We start from the raw sequence: 20,136 nt of genomic DNA on the forward strand, positions 1-20,136 counted from the left end.
GGCCGCGCTGGTGAGACAGGTGTGGCTCTCGGCTGTCCCACTCTTTCCTCTTCACTAACTCCCCAGTCCCAGGGGAGGGTGGCCTGGAGTGTGGGGGATGGAAGCAAAGAGATGAGTTGGGGGGTTGCTGCAGGAATTTGAGAGCAATGCTGGTGGCTGGGACCAGGCTGACGGTGGAGGAAGTGGTGAGGGGTCAGGTTCTGGAGATATTTTGAAAGTAGAGCCTGTAGGATTTGCGGATATATTAGATGTGACAGAAGAGGCACTGAGGACAGTTGCTAGATGTTTGGCTGGAGCAACGGGAAGGTGGGCAATTTCTGTGAACCCATGGATGTCACTAGGAACCAGTTCAACAGCACTTCAGTAGATCAAAGTGTTGACTGTTACTTGTGTCATGTAGGTCCTGGCCATGCAGCAATAAAGAGGCAGACGCATCCTGTCCTCATGGGGCTCCCAGCCCAGCAGGGAGGACGGGCAGAAAGCAGTCATTTTATTGTGATGACCAAGACCAAAGAAGGGTGTGCGTGCGTGTGTGTGTACACGCGGTGGTATGCGTGTGCTCCTAGTGGCGTGTGTATGTGCATGCTGAGGTTGTGTGTGTGTTGTGTGTGTGTGTGTGTGCATGCGTATGTGTGTACTCATGTCAGGGGCCCTAATGCAGGCTGGGTACAGCCCAACTTGGACAGCTCCCCTCCAGTGACCGGGGTCACCCAGTGCTGCTGCTGGATCAAGTTGAGGACAACGCCAGGGGCCACAGATCTGACCACCACCCTACCGCATTGCAAATACTCCCCAGCTTCTCTGGGCAAAGTCCTAGAATATATTCCAAATACAATGCAGTTGGAAAGCATTGCAGATTTCAGAATCGCAGGCACTGGCTCTTTCTCGGAAGGCCTCATCACAGTCTGGTGGCATAGTACCTAAATTGAGTATGAGCACAACACCTTTGTCCCCCCAAATACCTCACATATCTACATCTACACCCCTGGTTTTTGATGCTACAGGATATCAGATGAAATGATGACTCTAAAAATATAAAAATCTTGCAATATTAATCAAATGAAGTCAAGTAAAATAAAATAATAAATTCTCAACCAAATGAAAATTGCCAGGAAAACACTAATCAAGATGCTTTGGAACAAAACCTAAGCTCTGTGTCCAGTTCCCATCAGTCCTGCCATTTGGCTTCCTGTTTGTTTGCGGCTCAGGGCTTCCCCCACCTCATTTCACAGTATTCTCAGAGGGGACCCCAGTAGGGCAGGGAGGCGCAGGGGGCTCGCTGGCTGCCAGGATCGCCCAGGTGTGGCTGGTGGAGCACAGAACCCCTGGCTGCGTCGGTGCCACAGTGCGGGGGGTTAGGAGGAGGCTGCTTGTGTGCCTTCTTAGGAGGATTAGCCAGGCCTGCCCCGCCCCCAGCCTGCTGCTGCCGGCTAAGCCTGGGAGGGGAGAGGTCACCGGCAGCTCCTGCCCCTCCTCCTCGCGCTTGCCCACAGGTTCCCAGAAGGCGGCACCACCTTTCTAGGTTGCTGTTTACTGAAATATGCCCTGACCTCTGACCCTTGTCACAGCCTGGTCAGATGGATAGATGGCATCACCTCCACTTAGGAAACTGAGGCTCTGCAACATTTAGTGACCTGCCCAAGGGCACACAGCTAGGAAGTGGTGGGCCAGGGCTTGAATCTAGGTTTGTCTAACCCCTGTCTCTAGAGATGACCTCAGTGTCCTGAGGTGACCAAGTCCGATTACTCCTTTATACAGGGAAGGGAGGGATGAGACTCAGGGGCTGTCCCTTGCTCAGAGTTATCCAGCGCACCAGGTGCAGGGGCAGGCTTGAGACTCCCAGTGCGGAGATCTTCCTGTAGGGTTCACTTCCCCCTCGCCCAGAGGTGGTAACTTTGGAAGTCCTGGGAGGCTTCCTGGAGGAGGTATCTGGAGTCCAGGCTCCAGCTCAGAAGGTGGGGAGAGGCAGTTTGCAGGAAAACTTCAAATACCGCCCTGTCCCTCAAACCCTGACCCCACTGACATCCTCTCTCGCTTCCTACTGGGCGGCTCCTGGGACACTGGATGGGGCAGGCACAGCCCCTCCCATCGCTGCCGTCCGTCCCCCCAGGGCGCCGAGACCAGGAAGCGCTCGCCCACACTTAGCAGCCAGTTCAAGCGGTCACTGGAGCTGCTGATGCGCACGCTGGGTGCCTGCCAGCCCTTCTTTGTGCGATGCATCAAGCCCAATGAGTTCAAGAAGCCCATGGTGAGTGGCCCTGGCCTGGGGTTGGCGGGTGGCGGCTAGGGTGACGTGGAGGAGCTAGGTCAAGAATAAGGTAGGGTGGGAGTGAAGGATGTGAGACTTTGTCCCTTTGGGGAATGGGGGGCACCCAGGGAGCTTACAAAACAAGGCCCCCTATTTATTGGAGGCAGCAGGTGCCTTGGAAAGAGCCTAGACTCTGCGGGGGGTTGCAGCAGGTTCAGATCCTGCCTCTACCATGTACAAGTGGGCGACTGCAGACAAAGCAGTTTCTTCTCTTATGCCTCAGTTTCCTCATAGATGGAAACGGGACTGACCGTACCTACCTCCTAAGGCTATTCCATGCAGTAATGCTTGCAGATGACCACACCCAGCAAGTGCCCAGTGATTGGCAGCTGTGGTTCTTGCTGGGGCTGCTTCTTTGAAAGTCCCCTTCTCCTTTGGCCCAGCTCAACCACCACCTCCTCCTGGAAGCCTCCCCCATCTCTTCAGCTGGTTGGGATATCCTCATTCTTGACTTTTCTGAATAACATTTGTTGGGCCCTTTCTGTGTGCCCAGCATAGGCTGGATGGTCAGTCCACAGCCTCCTTCAACCTTCTCAAACAGCCCGTGAGAAAGGGACTCTGCTGGTCCCAGGTTAGAGATGCGGGACTGGGGGCTCAGGGAGGTTAAGGGGCTCAGGCTGGGGCCACCTCGCTGCGAGCCCTCTCCTTTCACAGCACAGGCTCTGGGAGGGTTGTTTACCCAGAGGCCTGCAGGGAGGCACGGGGGGAAGCTGGGGCCTCGGGATCTGGGGAGGGAAGGAAGGCCGGGGAAAGTGGCCCGGAGAGAGAGGAAACAGTCTCCGGAAGCTGACAGGCTGCAAGACCGTCCCCTCCTGCTGCCTCCTGCCTGGAAAACATGTCCCAGAGTGGATGAGGCCTGTCCCCTTTAGGACTCAGGTCTGCAGGGGCCTGAGGGTCGCAGAGGGCTCCAGTGAGCTCTCCCTCTAATGCAGGGGGTGCAGGGGACTGAGACCAGGGCAGTCGGGCACAGTCTCCCCTGGCTCTGAAGTGGGACCCTTCCCTCAGCCCAGTCTTCAGCATCTGTGGACTGGGCCTTGGCAATAGCCTCCTCAAGGGTTTCCTGCCTCCCTTGCCTCCTGTCCTGCCTGCCCTGGCCCCCAGTGACATTGTTCTCAAATGCAGACCTGGCCCAGTCTCTCCCTGCTCTAAAACTTCCCTGGCTTCCAGCATCCATGGATGAGGCCCTCACAGAGCCCCACAGCCTCACAGCCCAGCACCTGCCTTCTACTCTTTCTCCCCAGCCCCTCCACCAACCAAACCCCAGGCCCCTTTGAAAAATGTGCCTCTTCCTTAAGGCAGCTAGAAAAGTTGTCTGAATAACCGCAGATCTACAATACCTGCAACGTGAAAGGTCCTCCCTGGGGCTGTGCAGAGCACCCCTCACCTGCACAGCCATAACTTGGCCTGGACCAGCCTCTCTAGCTCCCTCAAGATTCCCAGCAAAGTCCTGCGCTTTCAGGCTTCCAAACCTTTGCACAGGCTCACCCCCTCCAGCCTTGGAATACTCCCCCTCCTGTCAGGGTTAGGGCGATAAAGACGCCTCCTCCGTGAAGCTCCCCACTTGGGTGTCCCAAGGGGAATTAATCTGTCTTCTCTGTGCTCCCAAAGCACACAGCTCCACCATGACAGGCCTCACTTTATGCTCTTTTGTGGATTTGAGCTGCAGATCCAGGTGCCTGTCCCAGCTTTGCTCCTCCCATGCCGTGTGGACTTGGCCTTTCTGAGCCTTTGTCTGGGTTGGTCAAGTGCACAGCAGGGCTGCCTCCCAGCAGGAGCCTTGGCCCTGATGCCCTTGGCTGTGTGCCTGGCAGCTGTTCGACCGGCACCTGTGCGTGCGCCAGCTGCGGTATTCAGGAATGATGGAGACCATCCGAATCCGCCGAGCTGGCTACCCCATCCGCTACAGCTTCGTAGAGTTTGTGGAGCGGTACCGTGTGCTGCTGCCAGGTGTGAAGCCGGCCTACAAGCAGGTACAGGGCTGAGTGCACAGAGGGCAGGAGGGGAGGGTCCCAGCTTTGGCTGGGCAAGGGTCCCAATTTTCTTATCAGGACCATGGGCGGGGCTTGACATCTGCTTGACCTCTCAGGTGCAGCACGGAAAATTGGGGTTCAGGTATTGGAATGCATCCGTGGGCTTCAGTTACCATGTTCAGCTGGTGAGGACTTCACACATGGTGGTGTAAGGAACAAGACCAGGGCTGCCACGCGGGCCCTGGATGTCAGTTGTGAGAAAGGGTTTTGCAATCATACCATCCAGCTGAGCTAAGGAGAAAACTGGGGCTCAGAGAAGGCAGGACCCAGCTGAGGTCACACTTCGAGTCAGGGGCAGAGCTCGGGAAGAGCCCTGCCTCTCAGCCTCAGGGACACTCCGGAGGCCTTCCCACTGGAGAGGCTGCCCATTCCCTTGTGTTCCCCATCCTCACTCCAGGGCGACCTCCGCGGGACTTGCCAGCGCATGGCTGAGGCTGTGCTGGGCACCCACGATGACTGGCAGATAGGCAAAACCAAGATCTTTCTGAAGGTGAGCACAGATGCCTTCCCTGGGCTGCCCTGGGGGGGCTGTAAATTCCCATGATGTGGGCTGGGGTGCTCGGGAGAGGGAGGCAGTGCTGGGGCTTTGAGATCCTTTCTGCCGGGCTGTGGTGTGGCTGGAGGAGCAGGTGGGATCTGGCCTCTCTGGTGGGGAAGGGTAATTTGGTGTTTGAGATCATCTACAACCTGGGAGCGGGGTCAGAGCACTGACCACAGGTTACAAAGCACATGCCAGGGGCGGGCTGGCTGTTAGGCCCTCAGCAGGGAGGCAGGGGTGCTGCTTGCCTTGGGGCCCTTTCTGAACCTCATTTTCCCATCTGTAAATTGGGGTGTGCCTGTGTGGGGTCTCTTGAGTGTATCTTTAGGTTCCTTCCTGTAGTTTCCTGCCTGGCAGGGCCCATCCCGTGCTGGGGTCCGCAGCATGCCACCTGTCCGTCACTCTGTAGGGAGCTCAGCTCCCATTGCTGCCTGGGCAGCTGGGGAAGGAAGCAGGAAGCGAGGCCTGCGGGAGTCACGGAGTTACAGCCTTGGAGACATGGCTGGGAGCTGGCAGTGGCAGGGCAGCCCCAGCAGGGACAGTGCGAGCTCCCAGCGCTGGGCTTCCCCATTTGCATTTCCGCTGTGCTAGATTTCTGGCTGTCCCGGATGACAGGGCTCCTTCCTCTGGTGTGGGGGGTGGGGCCTGGGCACTCCAAGGACAGCTGCAGGAGGGACAAGAACCAGCTCTGAACTGGAGGGAACCTGCGGCCTCTTCTAATTCCTCTCCAGCCAAGGGGCTTCAGGCTAGGCCCTTTCTCTCCTTGCACCTGCATTTCCTCATCAGCAAGATGTGATGAATGTTCCCTGCCTGTGCCTCCCACAGCTGTCAGCCAGAAAGCACATTCCATGTGCCAGGCCCTGGGTGGCTGCTTTTCATCCATGAGCTCATTTAATCCTTGAAACAGTCCTGTGGAGAAGGAAATATTATACCCATTTCACAGGCTCAGAGAGAAGTGAGTTGCCTGACACCAGGCAGCTAGGAAGCAGGGAGCAGGACTTCTAGTCTGGGAAGGTCTGATGACCAGCCCCTGTGTGGGCAAAGTGGAGAAGGCAGGAATCATGATGGCATCTAGTACCAGGGAACTCGGAGGAGTGCCGTCAGCCCCTGACTTACACTGCTAGGCTCTTCCGATATGGCCTTGGTTTTGAGAGGCCAAACATGCTCATTCATCCATTCATTCATTCAGAATGCCTTGGCTGAGCATCTCCTCTGTCAGGGCCCTGTGTGTCTGTGATTATCTGATGGATTTGGCTCCGTCATGAGACTCTACCCTCCCCAAGGGCAGGGGCCATGTCTCCCTGGTTCATTGTGGCAGCCCCTCCCCTCCCCAGCATCTAGCACAGTGCCAGCACATGGAGGTGTTCAATTCATATATATTAAGTGAACCAATGAAGTTTTGTCCAACTACAGTGAGGGTTGGGGTCTTGGATGAGGAGGAGAGAGGGCTGAAAAAGTTGGCAGACACCCTGGATCATGGGTGGCCTTGAATGCCAGGGTGAGGAACCCAGGCTCGACGTGGGGAACCATGAGGTGTCACTGTAGGGTCACCATCCAGGTTGTGTTTAGGAGGGTCCCTCTGGCTGCTTGTGAAGGAGCACCAGAGAGGGAGCCAGGGGGCCGTGAGACCTTTAGTTAGGAGGCTGCTGCCAAGGTTCGGGAGAAGAATGGCAACAGCCCAGCCCAGGTGAGGGACTGATGTGACAGGGACGTCTAGATGCAGGGGGCTTGGGCAGATTGACGATAGGGAAGAAGCTGGTGTGTGTGCATACTGGGCCTTCTGACCCCATCCAGAGAGATTAGGCACCTTCTGCTCCATTTGTCCTGCCTGGACCTCTGGGAAACAGCCACAACCCCTGTCTGTCCTGGTGGCTGTGGGAGGCTGCTCCAGGGGCCAGAGCCAGCTGGGAGCTCATGGGGCCCAACTGAGTTCTTGACCTGTGCTCCCAGTGAAGGAAGAGCAGCCCCCACTGGGACTGAGCAGGTGGCCCTAGAGGAGACCTTGTGGGGCGCTGCTCAGGAGCTCTGCCTCCTAGGACCACCATGACATGCTGCTGGAAGTGGAGCGGGACAAAGCCATCACCGACAGAGTCATCCTCCTTCAGAAAGTCATCCGGGGGTTCAAAGACAGGTGCGTGTTCCCACCAGCTCCTCCCCTCCTCAGCCCACATACAGGTGTACGTGTGGTGTTTGGCTCTCCTCTGCTCTGCCCGCATGAACACTAGGAAAAAAACGTGTTCACCTATGAAACAAGTGCACACATGCATGGCATGCACACATGATCATGTAAACACAGAGGAACATAGATACATGATTTACATGGACCCATTGTGCCACGTAAGCCAAATAATGCAATACATTCACCTACATATGCACATGCACACGTAGATACATGAGACTCACATGTGGACCCACTGTTCATTTCAGATGCTGATGAAATTTTGCAAAGAGGAAATTTGAGATTTTATAAATTATTAATACAAAATGTGTCTCATATTCTATGTAAGGGATATGTGTACACGTGACAATTCACAAATGTGCAGGACTGACTCCAAAGTGTGATTAAAGCTCTGCAAAAATTCCACAGTGCACCCCTTTGCAGTTCATATGGTCACTCTCTCCCTTCTTCCACTCGTCCACCCACCTACCCATCCATCTGTCCATTCACCCACCCACCTACCCATCCATCCATCCATCCATCTGCCCACCTATTCACCCATCCATCCATCCATCCATCCGCCCACCTATCCATCCATCCGTCCATCCATCCATCCGCCCACCTAGTCACTCACCCATCCACCCATCCATTCATTCATCCATTCATCTATTCATTCACCCACTAACCCATCCACCATCCATCCATCCATCCATGCATCCATCCTCCCACCCACCCACCCATTCACTCATCCATCCACCCACCCACCCACCCATTCACTCATCCGTCCCCACACCCACCCACCCATTCACTCATCCGTCCCCCCACCCACCCACCCATTCACTCATCCATCCCCCCACCCACCCACCCATTCACTCATCCGTCCCCCCACCCACCCACCCATTCACTCATCCGTCCCCCCACCCACCCACCCATTCACTCATCCATCCACCCACCTACCCATTCACTCATCTATCCACCCACGCACCCATTCACTCATCCATCCACCCATCCATCCACCTACCCATTCATTCCTCCATCCATCCATTCACCCACCCACCTACCCACCTGTCCATTCACCCACCCACCTACCCACCTGTCCATCCATCCATCCACCCACCTGCCCACCTATTCACCCATCTATCCATTCATCCATCCATCCATCCATCCATCCATCCGCCCACCTATTCACCCATCTATCTATCCATCTGTCCATCCATCCATCCGTCCACCCATCCGCCCACCTATTCACCCATCCATCCATCCATCCATCCATCCACCCACCCACCCACCTACCCACCTACCTAGCCACTCATCCATCCACCCATCCACCCACCTATTCATTCATCCATTCATCATCTATTCACCCACCAACCCATCCACCATCCATCCATCCACCCATCTACCCACCCATTCACTCATCCATCCACCCACCCATTCACTCCTCCATCCACCCACCCACCCACCCATTCACTCATCCATCCACCCACCCATTCACTCCTCCATCCACCCACCCACCCACCCATTCACTCATCCATCCACCCACCCACCCACCCACCCATTCACTCATCCATCCACCCACCCACCCACCCATTCACTCATCCATCCACCCACCCACCCACCCGCCCATTCACTCATCCATCCACCCACCCACCCGCCCATTCACTCCTCCATCCACCCACCCACCCGCCCATTCACTCCTCCATCCACCCACCCACCCGCCCATTCACTCATCCATCCACCCACCCACCCGCCCATTCACTCATCCATCCACCCACCCACCCGCCCATTCACTCATCCATCCACCCACCCAACCGCCCATTCACTCATCCATCCACCCATCCATCCACCTACCCATTCCTTCCTCCATCCATCCATTCACCCACCCACCTACCCACCTGTCCATCCATCCATCCATCCATCCACCCACCCATCCATCCATCCATCCATCCTTCCATCCATCCATCCACCCATCCACCTACCCACCCGCCTATTCACCCATCTATCCATCCATCCATCCATCCGCCCACTTATTCACCCATCTATCCATCCATCTATCCATCCATCTGTCCATCCATACATCCATTCACCCATCCACCCACCTATTCACCCATCCATCCATCCATCCATCCATCCATCCATCCATCCGCCCACCTATTCACCCATCTATCCGTCCACCCATCTGCCCACCTATTCACCCATCTATCCATCCATCCATCCATCCATCCATCCATCCATCCATCCACCCGCCCACACACCCACCTAGTCACTCATTCATCCACCTATCCACCCACACATTCATCCATCTATTCACCCACCAACCCATCCACCATCCATCCATCCACCCACTCACCCATCCATTCACTCATCAGTCCACCCACCCATCCACCTACCCATTCATTCCTCCATTCATCCATTCACCCACCCACTCCCACAGTTGCTCATTTGCTTATGTGTGTCTCCAAGCATTGACTTATTGGCTCACTTGCATACTTGCACACCCATCCTTCGCTCTTCCTTTATTTATTTCTACATTCAGCAGACCCCTGCTGTCTGTGCATGGTCTCTGTCCTCTATCAGGCTGAAGATGACTGTTCTCCTATAGAAGCAGCCTGCTGTGTGCAGGGGGAACAGCACTGGGCTCACTTAGGGTCAGTCAGAAGACATGGGCTCTAGTCCCAACCTATCAAGTCTCAGTTGCCTCATGTATAAACTGAGGAAGTTAGACTGTTCAAAGCTTTTGATCTTTATATTATTTTAATTACTTATTTTTTCATACATTTATTCATTCAACAAATACCTTTTGAATGTCTACCTTCATGGGCTTATGTGACAGGCCTGTGGGGCAGGCAGGGCAGGCATTATTCTACACATTGTACGGATGAGGAAGCTGAGGCACAGAAGTTATGTGCCTTGCCCAAGGTCATATAGCTAGGAAGTCACAGAGCTGGGACTCAGCGTGCCCTCCTGATCCCAAACCCACCTGTACCCTGGCTGCCTCTGGACACTGCTCACCCGCGCCACTACTGCTGTTTCAGGTCTAACTTTTTGAAACTGAAGAACGCTGCCACACTGATCCAGAGACACTGGCGGGGTCACAACTGTAGGAAGAACTACGGGCTGGTGAGCCTCCCCATGGGCTGCTCTTGCCCAAACAGGCCTTTGAACCCAGCCTTGCTGCCATGGCAGCGGGACTGGCCTGCACCCAGGCAGCACAGCCTGGCCTTGTTGGCCTCCTGCCACTGCCCCGGCCAGCCACTACCATTCCTCCAGACCGAAGTCTGGATCTGGCTCTTGTGGCTTCTTCCAACTGGCCAGCAATGTTTGTTGCTCTCCTTCTGGAGTGTTTTTGGGGGTTGGGAGCACTCTGGGATTATTAGAGATCTCAGATGGGGCTGAGAGTGGCTGGGTCACATGGACCTCTGTGCAGCAGCTGGGCTTAGGACTTGTTGGGGCTGGATGGGAAGCAGACTGGTTGGTTGCAGCTCCTGATCTAGGATTCTCTTGGGGGCCCCAACTCAGGGAGAGTCAAGGTCACCTAAAAATATGTTGCCTGAGAAGAAACAGAACTTTCTAATGATGGGGGGGCACTAATCTGAGAGGAGACTGGGCCACACCTTCTGGGGGTGCCTGTCTGAGAGTGGAGGCCGGTGCCATGGAAGCTCCTGCAGGCAGGGTCAGTCTGGAATGGGACAGCAGGCTCTGAGCATGGGGTGGCTGTCCTTGCAGATGCGTCTGGGCTTCCTGCGGCTGCAGGCCCTGCACCGCTCCCAGAAGCTGCACCAGCAGTACCGCCTGGCCCGCCAGCGCATCATCCAGTTCCAGGCCCGCTGCCGCGCCTATCTGGTGCGCAAGGCCTTCCGCCACCGCCTCTGGGCTGTGCTCACCGTGCAGGCCTATGCCCGGGGCATGATCGCCCGCAGGCTGCACCAACGCCTCAGGGCCGAGGTGAGGGAGCAAGTCCGTAGCACCCACAGCCCTGACCCCTGGGCGAGGAGTGTCCATGCATCACCCTCAGGTGTTGGCCAGGAAGTGGGACCTATAAGGGGGACCTGCAGTTATGCCTGCTCTGAGGAGTGCACATACCTGGGACCAGACCCTCATTTCCATCCTCTCAGCCAAGGGCAGGGCTGGGACCTCAGTCACTCTTGGGAATCTCTGGGAGACCGACGCAGATCTGGCCGGGCTTTAGGATCAGTGGTGCCTCCAGCCCGCTGGGTGACCTAGAGAATTTCTTGATTACCTCACTTGTCCTATCTGCCAAATTATTTGGCAAAGTCATGCCCAGTTCCAGAACTCAGAGTTGGGTGGGTGGAGCTGGTGGGAATCCCTGCAACAACAGCTACACACATTTCCATGACCTCTGGATGCCCCCTTCCCTCAGTACCTGCGGCGCCTCGAGGCTGAGAAAATGAGGCTGGCGGAGGAAGAGAAGCTTCGGAAGGAGATGAGCGCCAAGAAGGCCAAGGAGGAGGCCGAGCGCAAGCATCAGGTGAGCTGAGAGCCTCCAGGCGCCTTAGGTGTCCACTTGCTGGCTTGTCCCCTCCCCGAGGCTGGCTTCTCATCTGTCATCCGGTGCTGCAGCCTTCCTTCCATCCTTCAGAATGGCCACACTAGACCCACTCGGCCAGCATTGCCTGAGCTCTCGCTGGGCACCTGGTCCTGTGCCATGCAAAAGGATGAAGGGCTGTCGTGGCTCCAGAGGAAGAGGCCCAGGCCCTCAGCAACCCCTTTCTAGTTGTTGAGATAACACCCTGGTAAAAGCACAAGCCAGCTGACGGCACGAGGGTGCTACACTGCCCAATAGAGAGCCACCAGCCACAGTGGCAACTGAACACTTGCAGTGTGGCCTGTCCGAATGACACAGTGCTTTAAGTGTGAAATACTAGATTTTGAAGATTTGGTGGGGGAAAAATGAATATAAAATATCTCAGTATTATTTTTACAATATGGATTACATGCTAAGTTAATATTTGGGAAATATTGAGTTAAATATACTGCTAAGACTAATCCCACCTATTCCTTTTTGCTTTTTAAAACGTGGCTACTATATGGGTGGCTCACATTATATTCCTATTGGGCAGCACTGGTCTAGAGCCTCAAGCCAATGGCCGTGGGATGTCTGGGTTGGTGTGGTCCCCATGGAGCAGGCTCCTGGAGGAGGTGGCTCCCTGAGAGCCCTGAAGGACGGGCAGGATTGCTATTTGGCTTGTTGAGAGGCCTCTGAGTGGTCCAGAGGTGGGGAAGTCAGAGGCTCCATTCTCCCCAGCGGTCAGGAGGTGGGGACTGAGGCCCTGGCTGCTGCAGGGGCTCCCCAGGGAGAGCTTGTTCCCTGAGGCTGTGGCACCGGGGGCTGACCCCGTGTCTTCTGTGTCACCCCAATTGCCCAGGAGCGCCTGGCCCAGCTGGCTCGTGAGGACGCTGAGCGGGAGCTGAAGGAGAAGGAGGCCGCTCGGCGGAAGAAGGAGCTCCTGGAGCAGATGGAAAGGGCCCGCCACGAGCCTGTCAATCACTCAGACATGGTGGACAAGATGTTTGGCTTCCTGGGGACTTCAGGTGGCCTGCCAGGCCAGGAGGGCCAGGCACCTAGTGGCTTTGAGGTACCAGGCTAGGGACAGGGGCTCCAGAGGCCCACACACACTGCTTGTGCTGATCCTCCCTCCTTCTGTGCCCTTGGCCTTAAAGCCCACCCAGTCCCTCTGAACAGTGGGGAGCAGAGATGAACTGGGTCCGGGCTGCAGGTCCCAGGTCCTGTCCCTCTCCAACGCCCTTCTCAAGTTTTTTTTTTTTTTTTTTGAGATGGGGTCGTACCCTGTTGCTCAGGCTGGAGTGCAGTAGCGTGATCACAGCTCACTGCAGCCTTGAACTTCTGGGCTCAGGCGATCCTCCCGCCTGAGCTTCCTGAGTAGCTGGGACTCCAGGGCATACCTCTTGTCTCCTTCAGGACCTGGAGCGAGGGCGGAGGGAGATGGTGGAGGAGGACCTGGATGCAGCCCTGCCCCTGCCTGACGAGGATGAGGAGGACCTCTCTGAGTATAAATTTGCCAAGTTCGCTGCCACCTACTTCCAGGGGACAACCACGCACTCCTACACCCGGCGGCCACTCAAACAGCCACTACTCTACCATGACGACGAGGGTGACCAGCTGGTAAGGCCTGTCTGCCACTAGGTCACTGCTGGGTGGGGCCAGGGCTGGGGCTATGGACTCTGCTGCTGGTGGTGGCCGTAGGTGATGAGGGTGGTGGGTCCCTGGGGGCCAGGGACCAGGTCTGACTATAGTCTTCACTGCGGTGCCCAGCCTGAGGGCTGACCATGTGGGAGGGGGTGTCTCCAGCCCACTCCCCAAACCACCAGGTCATTTTGACAGCTTTAGCAATGTCCTCCGCTCTGGCCGCTGACATGTGCGCTCTGCCCCAGGCAGCCCTGGCGGTCTGGATCACCATCCTCCGCTTCATGGGGGACCTCCCTGAGCCCAAGTACCACACAGCCATGAGTGATGGCAGTGAGAAGATCCCTGTGATGACCAAGATTTATGAGACCCTGGGCAAGAAGACGTACAAGAGGGAGCTGCAGGCCCTGCAGGGCGAGGGCGAGGTGAGGCCAAGGTGCCCTCTGGATGATGTCCCTCCCAGGCCGACAAGGAGGGCTGCTGGCATCACCAGCCTTGGGCTCCTCTGCAGAAAAAGGATCCTATAATTCATCTCTGCCTCACCGACCCCTGCCTGCCACCCTCCTTTGTCTACTTGTGGGAACAAATGTGTGTAACTTTTATAAACTGTAAAGTGCTGACCATAACTGAGGGGCCTCATGGCAGAGCAGACAGGGGCTTTGCAGTTGGAGCCAGCTCCCGTACTATGTTTTTCTGAGTCTCAGTTTTCCTGATTGCCAGTTGGCTAGTGGGGGTGTGCAAGGGTAGGGGTGAGCAGGTGGACGGTGGCAGTGTGGGGGACACCCTGTAAGCTTCACGTGGAAGCGAGACGGTTCCCCGCAAAGTCTTGCTGTCGGGGGTCTTGACATTGCTTTCTGCTCAGCCACTTGACCCTGATCCCTGCTGGTCCTGCAGGCCCAGCTCCCCGAGGGCCAGAAGAAGAGCAGTGTGAGGCACAAGCTGGTGCATTTGACTCTGAAAAAGAAGTCCAAGCTCACAGAGGAGGTGAGGGCAGACGCTGGGGGTCTGGCAGCCCACGGGTGGCTGCCTTAGGTGGCCTAGGCTGGAGCACAGCTGAGCTGGGGGCCCACAGAAGCAGGAGCAGGAGTGGACACTGTCTGTCCTCAGGGGTCTTGGCTGGCCAGGGACAGGACAACATGAGTGGGTTGGTGGGTGATCAGGCAGACAGGAGTGTCTGAAGAGGGTGGGATCTCAGGCCGGGGGTGGGAAGGGCTTCCTAGCAGAGGGCACTGAGCAGGGGAGGCCGGTAGCGGCACAGCTGAGAGGGAATACACTTCTAGCCGGGCACAGACCCGAGGCACTTGGTCCAAGGACCTTTGAGGCATGGGAGCTTTCTGTGGAACAAGAGTGCTCATGGAGCATGAACAGGATTAATTTATTTGAATTCATTCTTCAGTCACTTTGCCTTTTCTGGGCACTGTCCCAGCCCTTGTGCTCTGGGGTTGTCCAGGCTGGTGTGTGTGTGGCAGGGGAGGATACATTGGAGAGGCAGACACAAACCAAGGCATTCACAGCCTTGGGGGCCAGGCCCCCATCCCCACATTTGCACATGCCAGTCCCTCTGCCTGAAACTCCTCCTTTCTCTGCCTGGGGTCACCTCCTCCAGGAAGCCCCCCCAGCTCCTCCACTGCAGAGTCAGGGGCTCCCACTTCACCTCTGCCCTTGTCCTGTCCCCACCTGAGGCACAATTCCAGCCTTGCAGGTGTGTGGCCTCAGATTTGAATCCCAGCTCTGCCGCTTAGTATTCAAGGGACCCAGGGAAGAAAATGCCCACTCCGTGGGGTCCTGGGAAGAAGGCAGAAATGGCAGCCGAGGGTGTTCAGTGGTGCTCCCTGTCTGCACCACCCACTCCTGCCGCTCGCCTCTCACTCACCCTACATCCTCTGGGCAGAGCTCAGGGCTTGTGCTGTGGGCTGTGTGGGATGAGAGAGGAGAAACATCTCATAAGAACTGGTGTGAGGCTGGTCACATCGGGGCTAAGGGTGTTGGTGACAGAGTGGTGGTGACTGGTGGTTGGAACCTGGAGTATACTCCAGGTGCCACAGTTATGTTGGGGGGGCACCCCAGAGAGATAGGGGTCCCGCTTGGAGTCAGAGGATCATGTCCCTGTCCTGGCTGAGAGGACCTCCCTGGGGTGGGGTGTGGGGTGCAGGGTATCGAGGAGGTGGCCAGAGGAGCTCTGTCCCCAGAAGTGGGTGGCACCGGGCCAGTGTGCCCCTGCTGTGTGGGCCAGTTATTGGCCCAGCATCTGCTGTGCACGTGGCAGGGGTAATGACAGTGATGGGGAGCCCAGTTCTTCTGCTCACTCCTTAGATTCTGTTTTCTGGGGAGCAGGCAGCCTCGGGTGCTGGTGCCCTGGCTGGCAGGGGAACACCCCTAACTTTACCTGCCCTGTCCTCTCCCTCTGGCCCAGGTGACCAAGAGGCTGCATGACGGGGAGTCCACAGTGCAGGGCAACAGCATGCTGGAGGACCGGCCCACCTCCAACCTGGAGAAGCTGCACTTCATCATCGGCAATGGCATCCTGCGGCCAGCACTCCGGTCAGTGCCGGGAGGCGGGGACACCAGGGCCTGAAAGTCTTTTGGTGGCTGAGTGGTGCCTCTGTCAACCTAGCAAGAGATTAAGCCAAGCAGGCCTGGGTTTGGCTTCGCTGCTAGCTAGTTGGTGGAGTTAGGACCTTGGTGGAGTTATTTCATCTTTCTAAGCCTCTGATTCCTTGTCTGTAAAGGGGGAATCCTAAAACAGGCATCCCTTGGAGATATTGCAGGTTCAGTTGAAGGCCACAGAAATAAATATCACAATAAAGAGAGCTGCAGAAATATTTTGGTTTCCCAGTGCATATAAAAGTCATATTTATACTATACTATAGTCTATGAAGTATGAAATAGCATTATGTCTAAAAAATGTAGACACTTTGATTAGAAAATAATGCCAAAAATGCTAATGGTCATCTGAAAGTTGTATCTATTTGCTGGAGGGTCTTGCCTTGATGTTGATGGCTGCTGACTGATCAGAGTGGTGGTTGCTGAAGGTTGAGGTGGCTGCGACAATTTATTAAGATAAGACAACAGTGAGATTTGCTTTCACACAAAATTTCTCTGTAGCATGCAATGCTGTTTGACAGCATTTTACCCACAGTAGAACTTCTTTCAAAATTGGAGTCGATCCTCTCAAACCCTGCTGCTGCTTTATCAATTAAGTTGATGCAATATTCTAAATCCTTTGTTGTCATTTCAACAATGTTCACAGCATCTTCACCAATAGATTCCATCTCAAGAAACCACTTTCTTTGCTCCTCCATAAGAGGCAACTCCTCATCCACTGAAATTTGATCATGACATTGCAGCAACTCAGTCCCATCCTCAGGCCCCACTTCTCATTCTAGTTCTCTTGCTATTTATTTCCACCACATCTGCAGTTACTTCCTCTTGAAGTCTTGAGCCCCTCAGTCATTCATGAAGTTTGGAATCCACTTCTTCTAAACTATTGATGTTAATAATTTGACCTCCTTCTACGAATCATGAATGTTCTGAATGGCATTGAGAATAGTGAATACTTTCCAGAAGCTTTTCCATTGATTTTGCCCAGATCCACCAGAGGAATCACTATCTATGGCAGCAATAGTCTTATAAAATGTATTTCTTAAATAAGACTTGAAAGCCAAAATTACTCCTTGATCCATAGGTTGCAGAATGGATGTTGCATTAGCAGGCATGAAAATAACATTCGTCTCCTTGTGCATCATTTTTTTTTTTTTTTTTGAGACAGAGTCTCACTCTGTTGCCCAGGCTGGAGTGCAGTGGCGCCATCTCAGCTCACTGCAACCTCTGCCTCCCGGTTTCAAGCAATTCTCCTGCCTCAGCCTCCCGAGTGGCTGGGACTACAGGTGCCCACCACCACATCCAGCTAATTTTTGTATTTTTAGTAGAGACGGGGTTTCACCATGTTGGCCAGGCTGGTCTTGAACTCCTGACCCTGTGATCCACCCACCTCAGCCTCCCAAAATGCTGGGATTCCAGGTGTAAGCCCCTGCACCCAGCCTGTTGTACATAATTTTTAAGAGCCCCAGAATTTTTGGAATGGTCACTGAGCATTGGCTTCAATTGAAAGTCAGCAGTGCATTAGCTCCTCACAGGAGAGTCAGCCTGTCTTTTGAAGCCTTGAAGCCAGCCATTGACTTCTCTCTAGCTATGAAAGTCCTACATGACATCTTCCAATAGAAGGCTGGTTCATCTACATGGAAAATCTGTTGTTGAGTGTAATCACCTTCATCAATGATTCCAGCTAGACCTTCTGGAAAACTTGTTGCAGCTTCTCCACCAGCACTTGTTGCTTCACCTTGCACTTTTATATTTTGGAGACAGCTTCTTGCTTTAAACCTCATGAGGTGATCTCTGTGAGCCTCCAACTTACCTTCTGCAACTTCCTTACCTCTCTCAGCCTTCATAGAATTGAAGAGACAGTCTTCCTCTAGATTAGGCTTTGGCTTAAGGGAATGTTGTGGCTGGTTTGATCTATTCAGACCCCTAAAATTTTCTCCATATCAGCAAATAAGGCTGTTTCACTTTCCTATCATTTGCATGTTCACTGGAGTAGCATTTTTGATGTCCTTCAGGAACTATTCCTTTGCATTCACAAGTTGGTTAACTGCTTTGCACAAGAGGCCCAGCTTTTGGTCTATCTCGGCTTTCAACATGCTTTCCTCTCTAATCTTAATTTCTAGCTTTTGATTAAAAGTGAAAAATGTGCGACGCTTCCTTTCACTTGAACACTTAGAGGCCATTTTAGGGTTATTAATTGGCCTAATTTCAATATGAATGTGTCTCAGGGAATCAGGCGTGAGGAGAGGGAGTGAGATGGGGGAATGGCTGGTTGGTAGAGCAGTCAGAACACATCTAACATTTATCAGTTAGGTTTGCCATATTCTATGGGCACGATTCATGGTGCACAAAACAATTACAATAGTAACATTAAAGATTAGTGATCACAGATCACAGCAAATATAATAATAAAGTTTGAGATATTTCTAGTATTGCCAAAATGTGACAGAAACGGGAAGTGAGCACATGCTGTTGGAGAAATGGTGCTGGTAGACTTGCTCCATGCAGAGTCGTCATAAACCAATTTGTAAAAAATGCAATGTCTGCAAAGTGTAATAAAGTGAGGTACAGTAAAATGAGGTGTGCCTGCAGTAGCTACCTCATACATAGGCTTGTGGGAAGATAAAGCTATGAAAACTGTGTAGCACCAGACCTGGAGCATAGTAAGCGCCCCGTAGATGGTAGCTTTGATCATCATCATCCAACATGCATTTCCTGCTTTAACCCCGCTGCCGCCAGCTCACCTCCAGTCACCCACCCTAGGCCCACGGTTAAGGTTACTGTGCCTGGGAATCCTGCAAGTACCTCCTTCCCCACAGGGCCAGGAGAGGCCTTTACCCAGGTCCCTGGGGTTTTGGGGAGTTGAAGGGAAGACCCAGGAGTCACCAGGAGCCACCAAAAAATCAACTCAGCTGATGAGAGGAGGGCTAGGACTTTTCTGAGAACAGTCTCTGCATAGGACAGGTCTGTCGGGAGAGCTGATGCCATGAATGTGTGCATGCTGGTTGGGAGGACAGCAGGATGAGGCAGGGACCAAGCCCCACTTTCCTGATGGGGAAACTGAGGTCCAGAGTAGGGAAGAGATTTGCCCAGGGGTCACTAGGCCTCCTGCCTCCTATCAGGCCCCCGTTTTTATCTCCCCAAGGCTAGTCACTACCTCACCGGGGTGGCCACACTGCCCAGGGCCACCTGCCAACAGGAGGAAAAGGCAGCTGCTGCAGGCGTGTCTCAGAGGCAAGAATTTGCCTCCAAATTATCTCACCATCATACCTAAAGCTGACACTTCTAGAAAACACGGTGCCAGGAGCCCTGAACCAAGAGTCCAAAGGCTGGGGTGTCAACTCCTTGAGGGGCCTCACACGGCTAATCCCTACCTGCTCTCAGCCTCTGTCTCCCCATCTGTAAAGTGAGTGGAGACTCCCAGCTGCAGGTGATAATGTCTCACTAGTCTGTGGCAAGGTGGGAAAAGGAGGGATGTTTCTAAAGCTAAACTTGTTTTCTTTAAAGGACTGCTCTGAGACTTTGCCCTCCTACTGTTTGGAAATTTAAAATTACTTTTGTTTTATGAGATAATTGGGATCTAGATAGTGGGCAGGTTGTGTGTGTTATAAATGTTCTCATTTATCATGATAAAAAAATGGGTAACTTCAGAATTTTCTTTGAAATTATAAACTCTCAAAACTGTTGAGCCACTGAATTAGGTAATCCCAGCCATCCTTTGGGAGAGAAGAGCAGCAGTGAGTGCCCCCTGGCGGTCACTGCATCGTCATGTGTCCTGCCCTTGTCCTTGAACAGGCAGGCTGCAGTCTTAGAGTACTCAGTTTGCAGAAGAGAAGAACAAGCCCAGCAATAATTGCAGCTGGCATTTATGAGGGGTTCACTGTGCCTGGCACTGTGCTAGGTGCGTCATAAGCCTTGGCTCATTCATCTTCACAGCAATCTTGTAAGGATTCCTTTAAAATGAACACCAAAAAATTACCTTAATTGTTTTCATCCCATTACAAAAGTCATACATGGCCCCTTAAGTATTCACACATTACAGAAATATACCAGAGACAAAGTCCCTACTCCTTCCATCCCCCAGTGACACCCCAGGATGCTTTTCCTGTTTCTGCTTTGTCCGTTGCCATGGGTAGAAGTTGCACCTGCTGCCGTGACTATGGGCTGGGATCAGAGAGGCGAACTCACCTGCCTGGGCCACCAGCTGGTTAGGAACGAGGCAGAGGCGGGGACTGTGCTTCTCATTAGCATGGTCACCTGTGGCTGTGGCTGCTGAGCCCAGAGCAGGATACGCACCACCCTGGATGGTGGGGCCCTGGCTGTGGGAACTGGATT

At 54.1% G+C, this 20,136-nt stretch overlaps 1 protein-coding gene across 13 annotated transcripts in view; it reads left to right on the plus strand.

Annotated features, from left to right (window-relative positions):
• Positions 1 to 20,136, plus strand: part of MYO7A (myosin VIIA) — an 88,558-nt gene that overhangs the window by 42,299 nt on the left and 26,123 nt on the right. For all 13 annotated transcript variants that reach the window (XR_010147287.1, XR_010147288.1, XM_063783256.1 and 10 more), the window contains 12 exons: positions 2,111 to 2,248; positions 4,120 to 4,278; positions 4,736 to 4,828; positions 6,913 to 7,007; positions 10,070 to 10,154; positions 10,761 to 10,979; positions 11,416 to 11,523; positions 12,422 to 12,631; positions 12,976 to 13,179; positions 13,449 to 13,625; positions 14,095 to 14,184; positions 15,614 to 15,741. Coding sequence is in view for 11 of the 13 variants with exons in the window: in XM_063783256.1 (XP_063639326.1) it covers positions 2,111 to 2,248; positions 4,120 to 4,278; positions 4,736 to 4,828; positions 6,913 to 7,007; positions 10,070 to 10,154; positions 10,761 to 10,979; positions 11,416 to 11,523; positions 12,422 to 12,631; positions 12,976 to 13,179; positions 13,449 to 13,625; positions 14,095 to 14,184; positions 15,614 to 15,741 (1,706 nt within the window). In the remaining 2 variants the exon portion in view is untranslated. The remainder of the gene's footprint in view (positions 1 to 2,110; positions 2,249 to 4,119; positions 4,279 to 4,735; positions 4,829 to 6,912; positions 7,008 to 10,069; positions 10,155 to 10,760; positions 10,980 to 11,415; positions 11,524 to 12,421; positions 12,632 to 12,975; positions 13,180 to 13,448; positions 13,626 to 14,094; positions 14,185 to 15,613; positions 15,742 to 20,136) is intronic.

Source organism: Pan troglodytes, chromosome 9, assembly GCF_028858775.2.
Source record: "Pan troglodytes isolate AG18354 chromosome 9, NHGRI_mPanTro3-v2.0_pri, whole genome shotgun sequence".
Classification (NCBI taxonomy): domain Eukaryota; kingdom Metazoa; phylum Chordata; class Mammalia; order Primates; family Hominidae; genus Pan; species Pan troglodytes.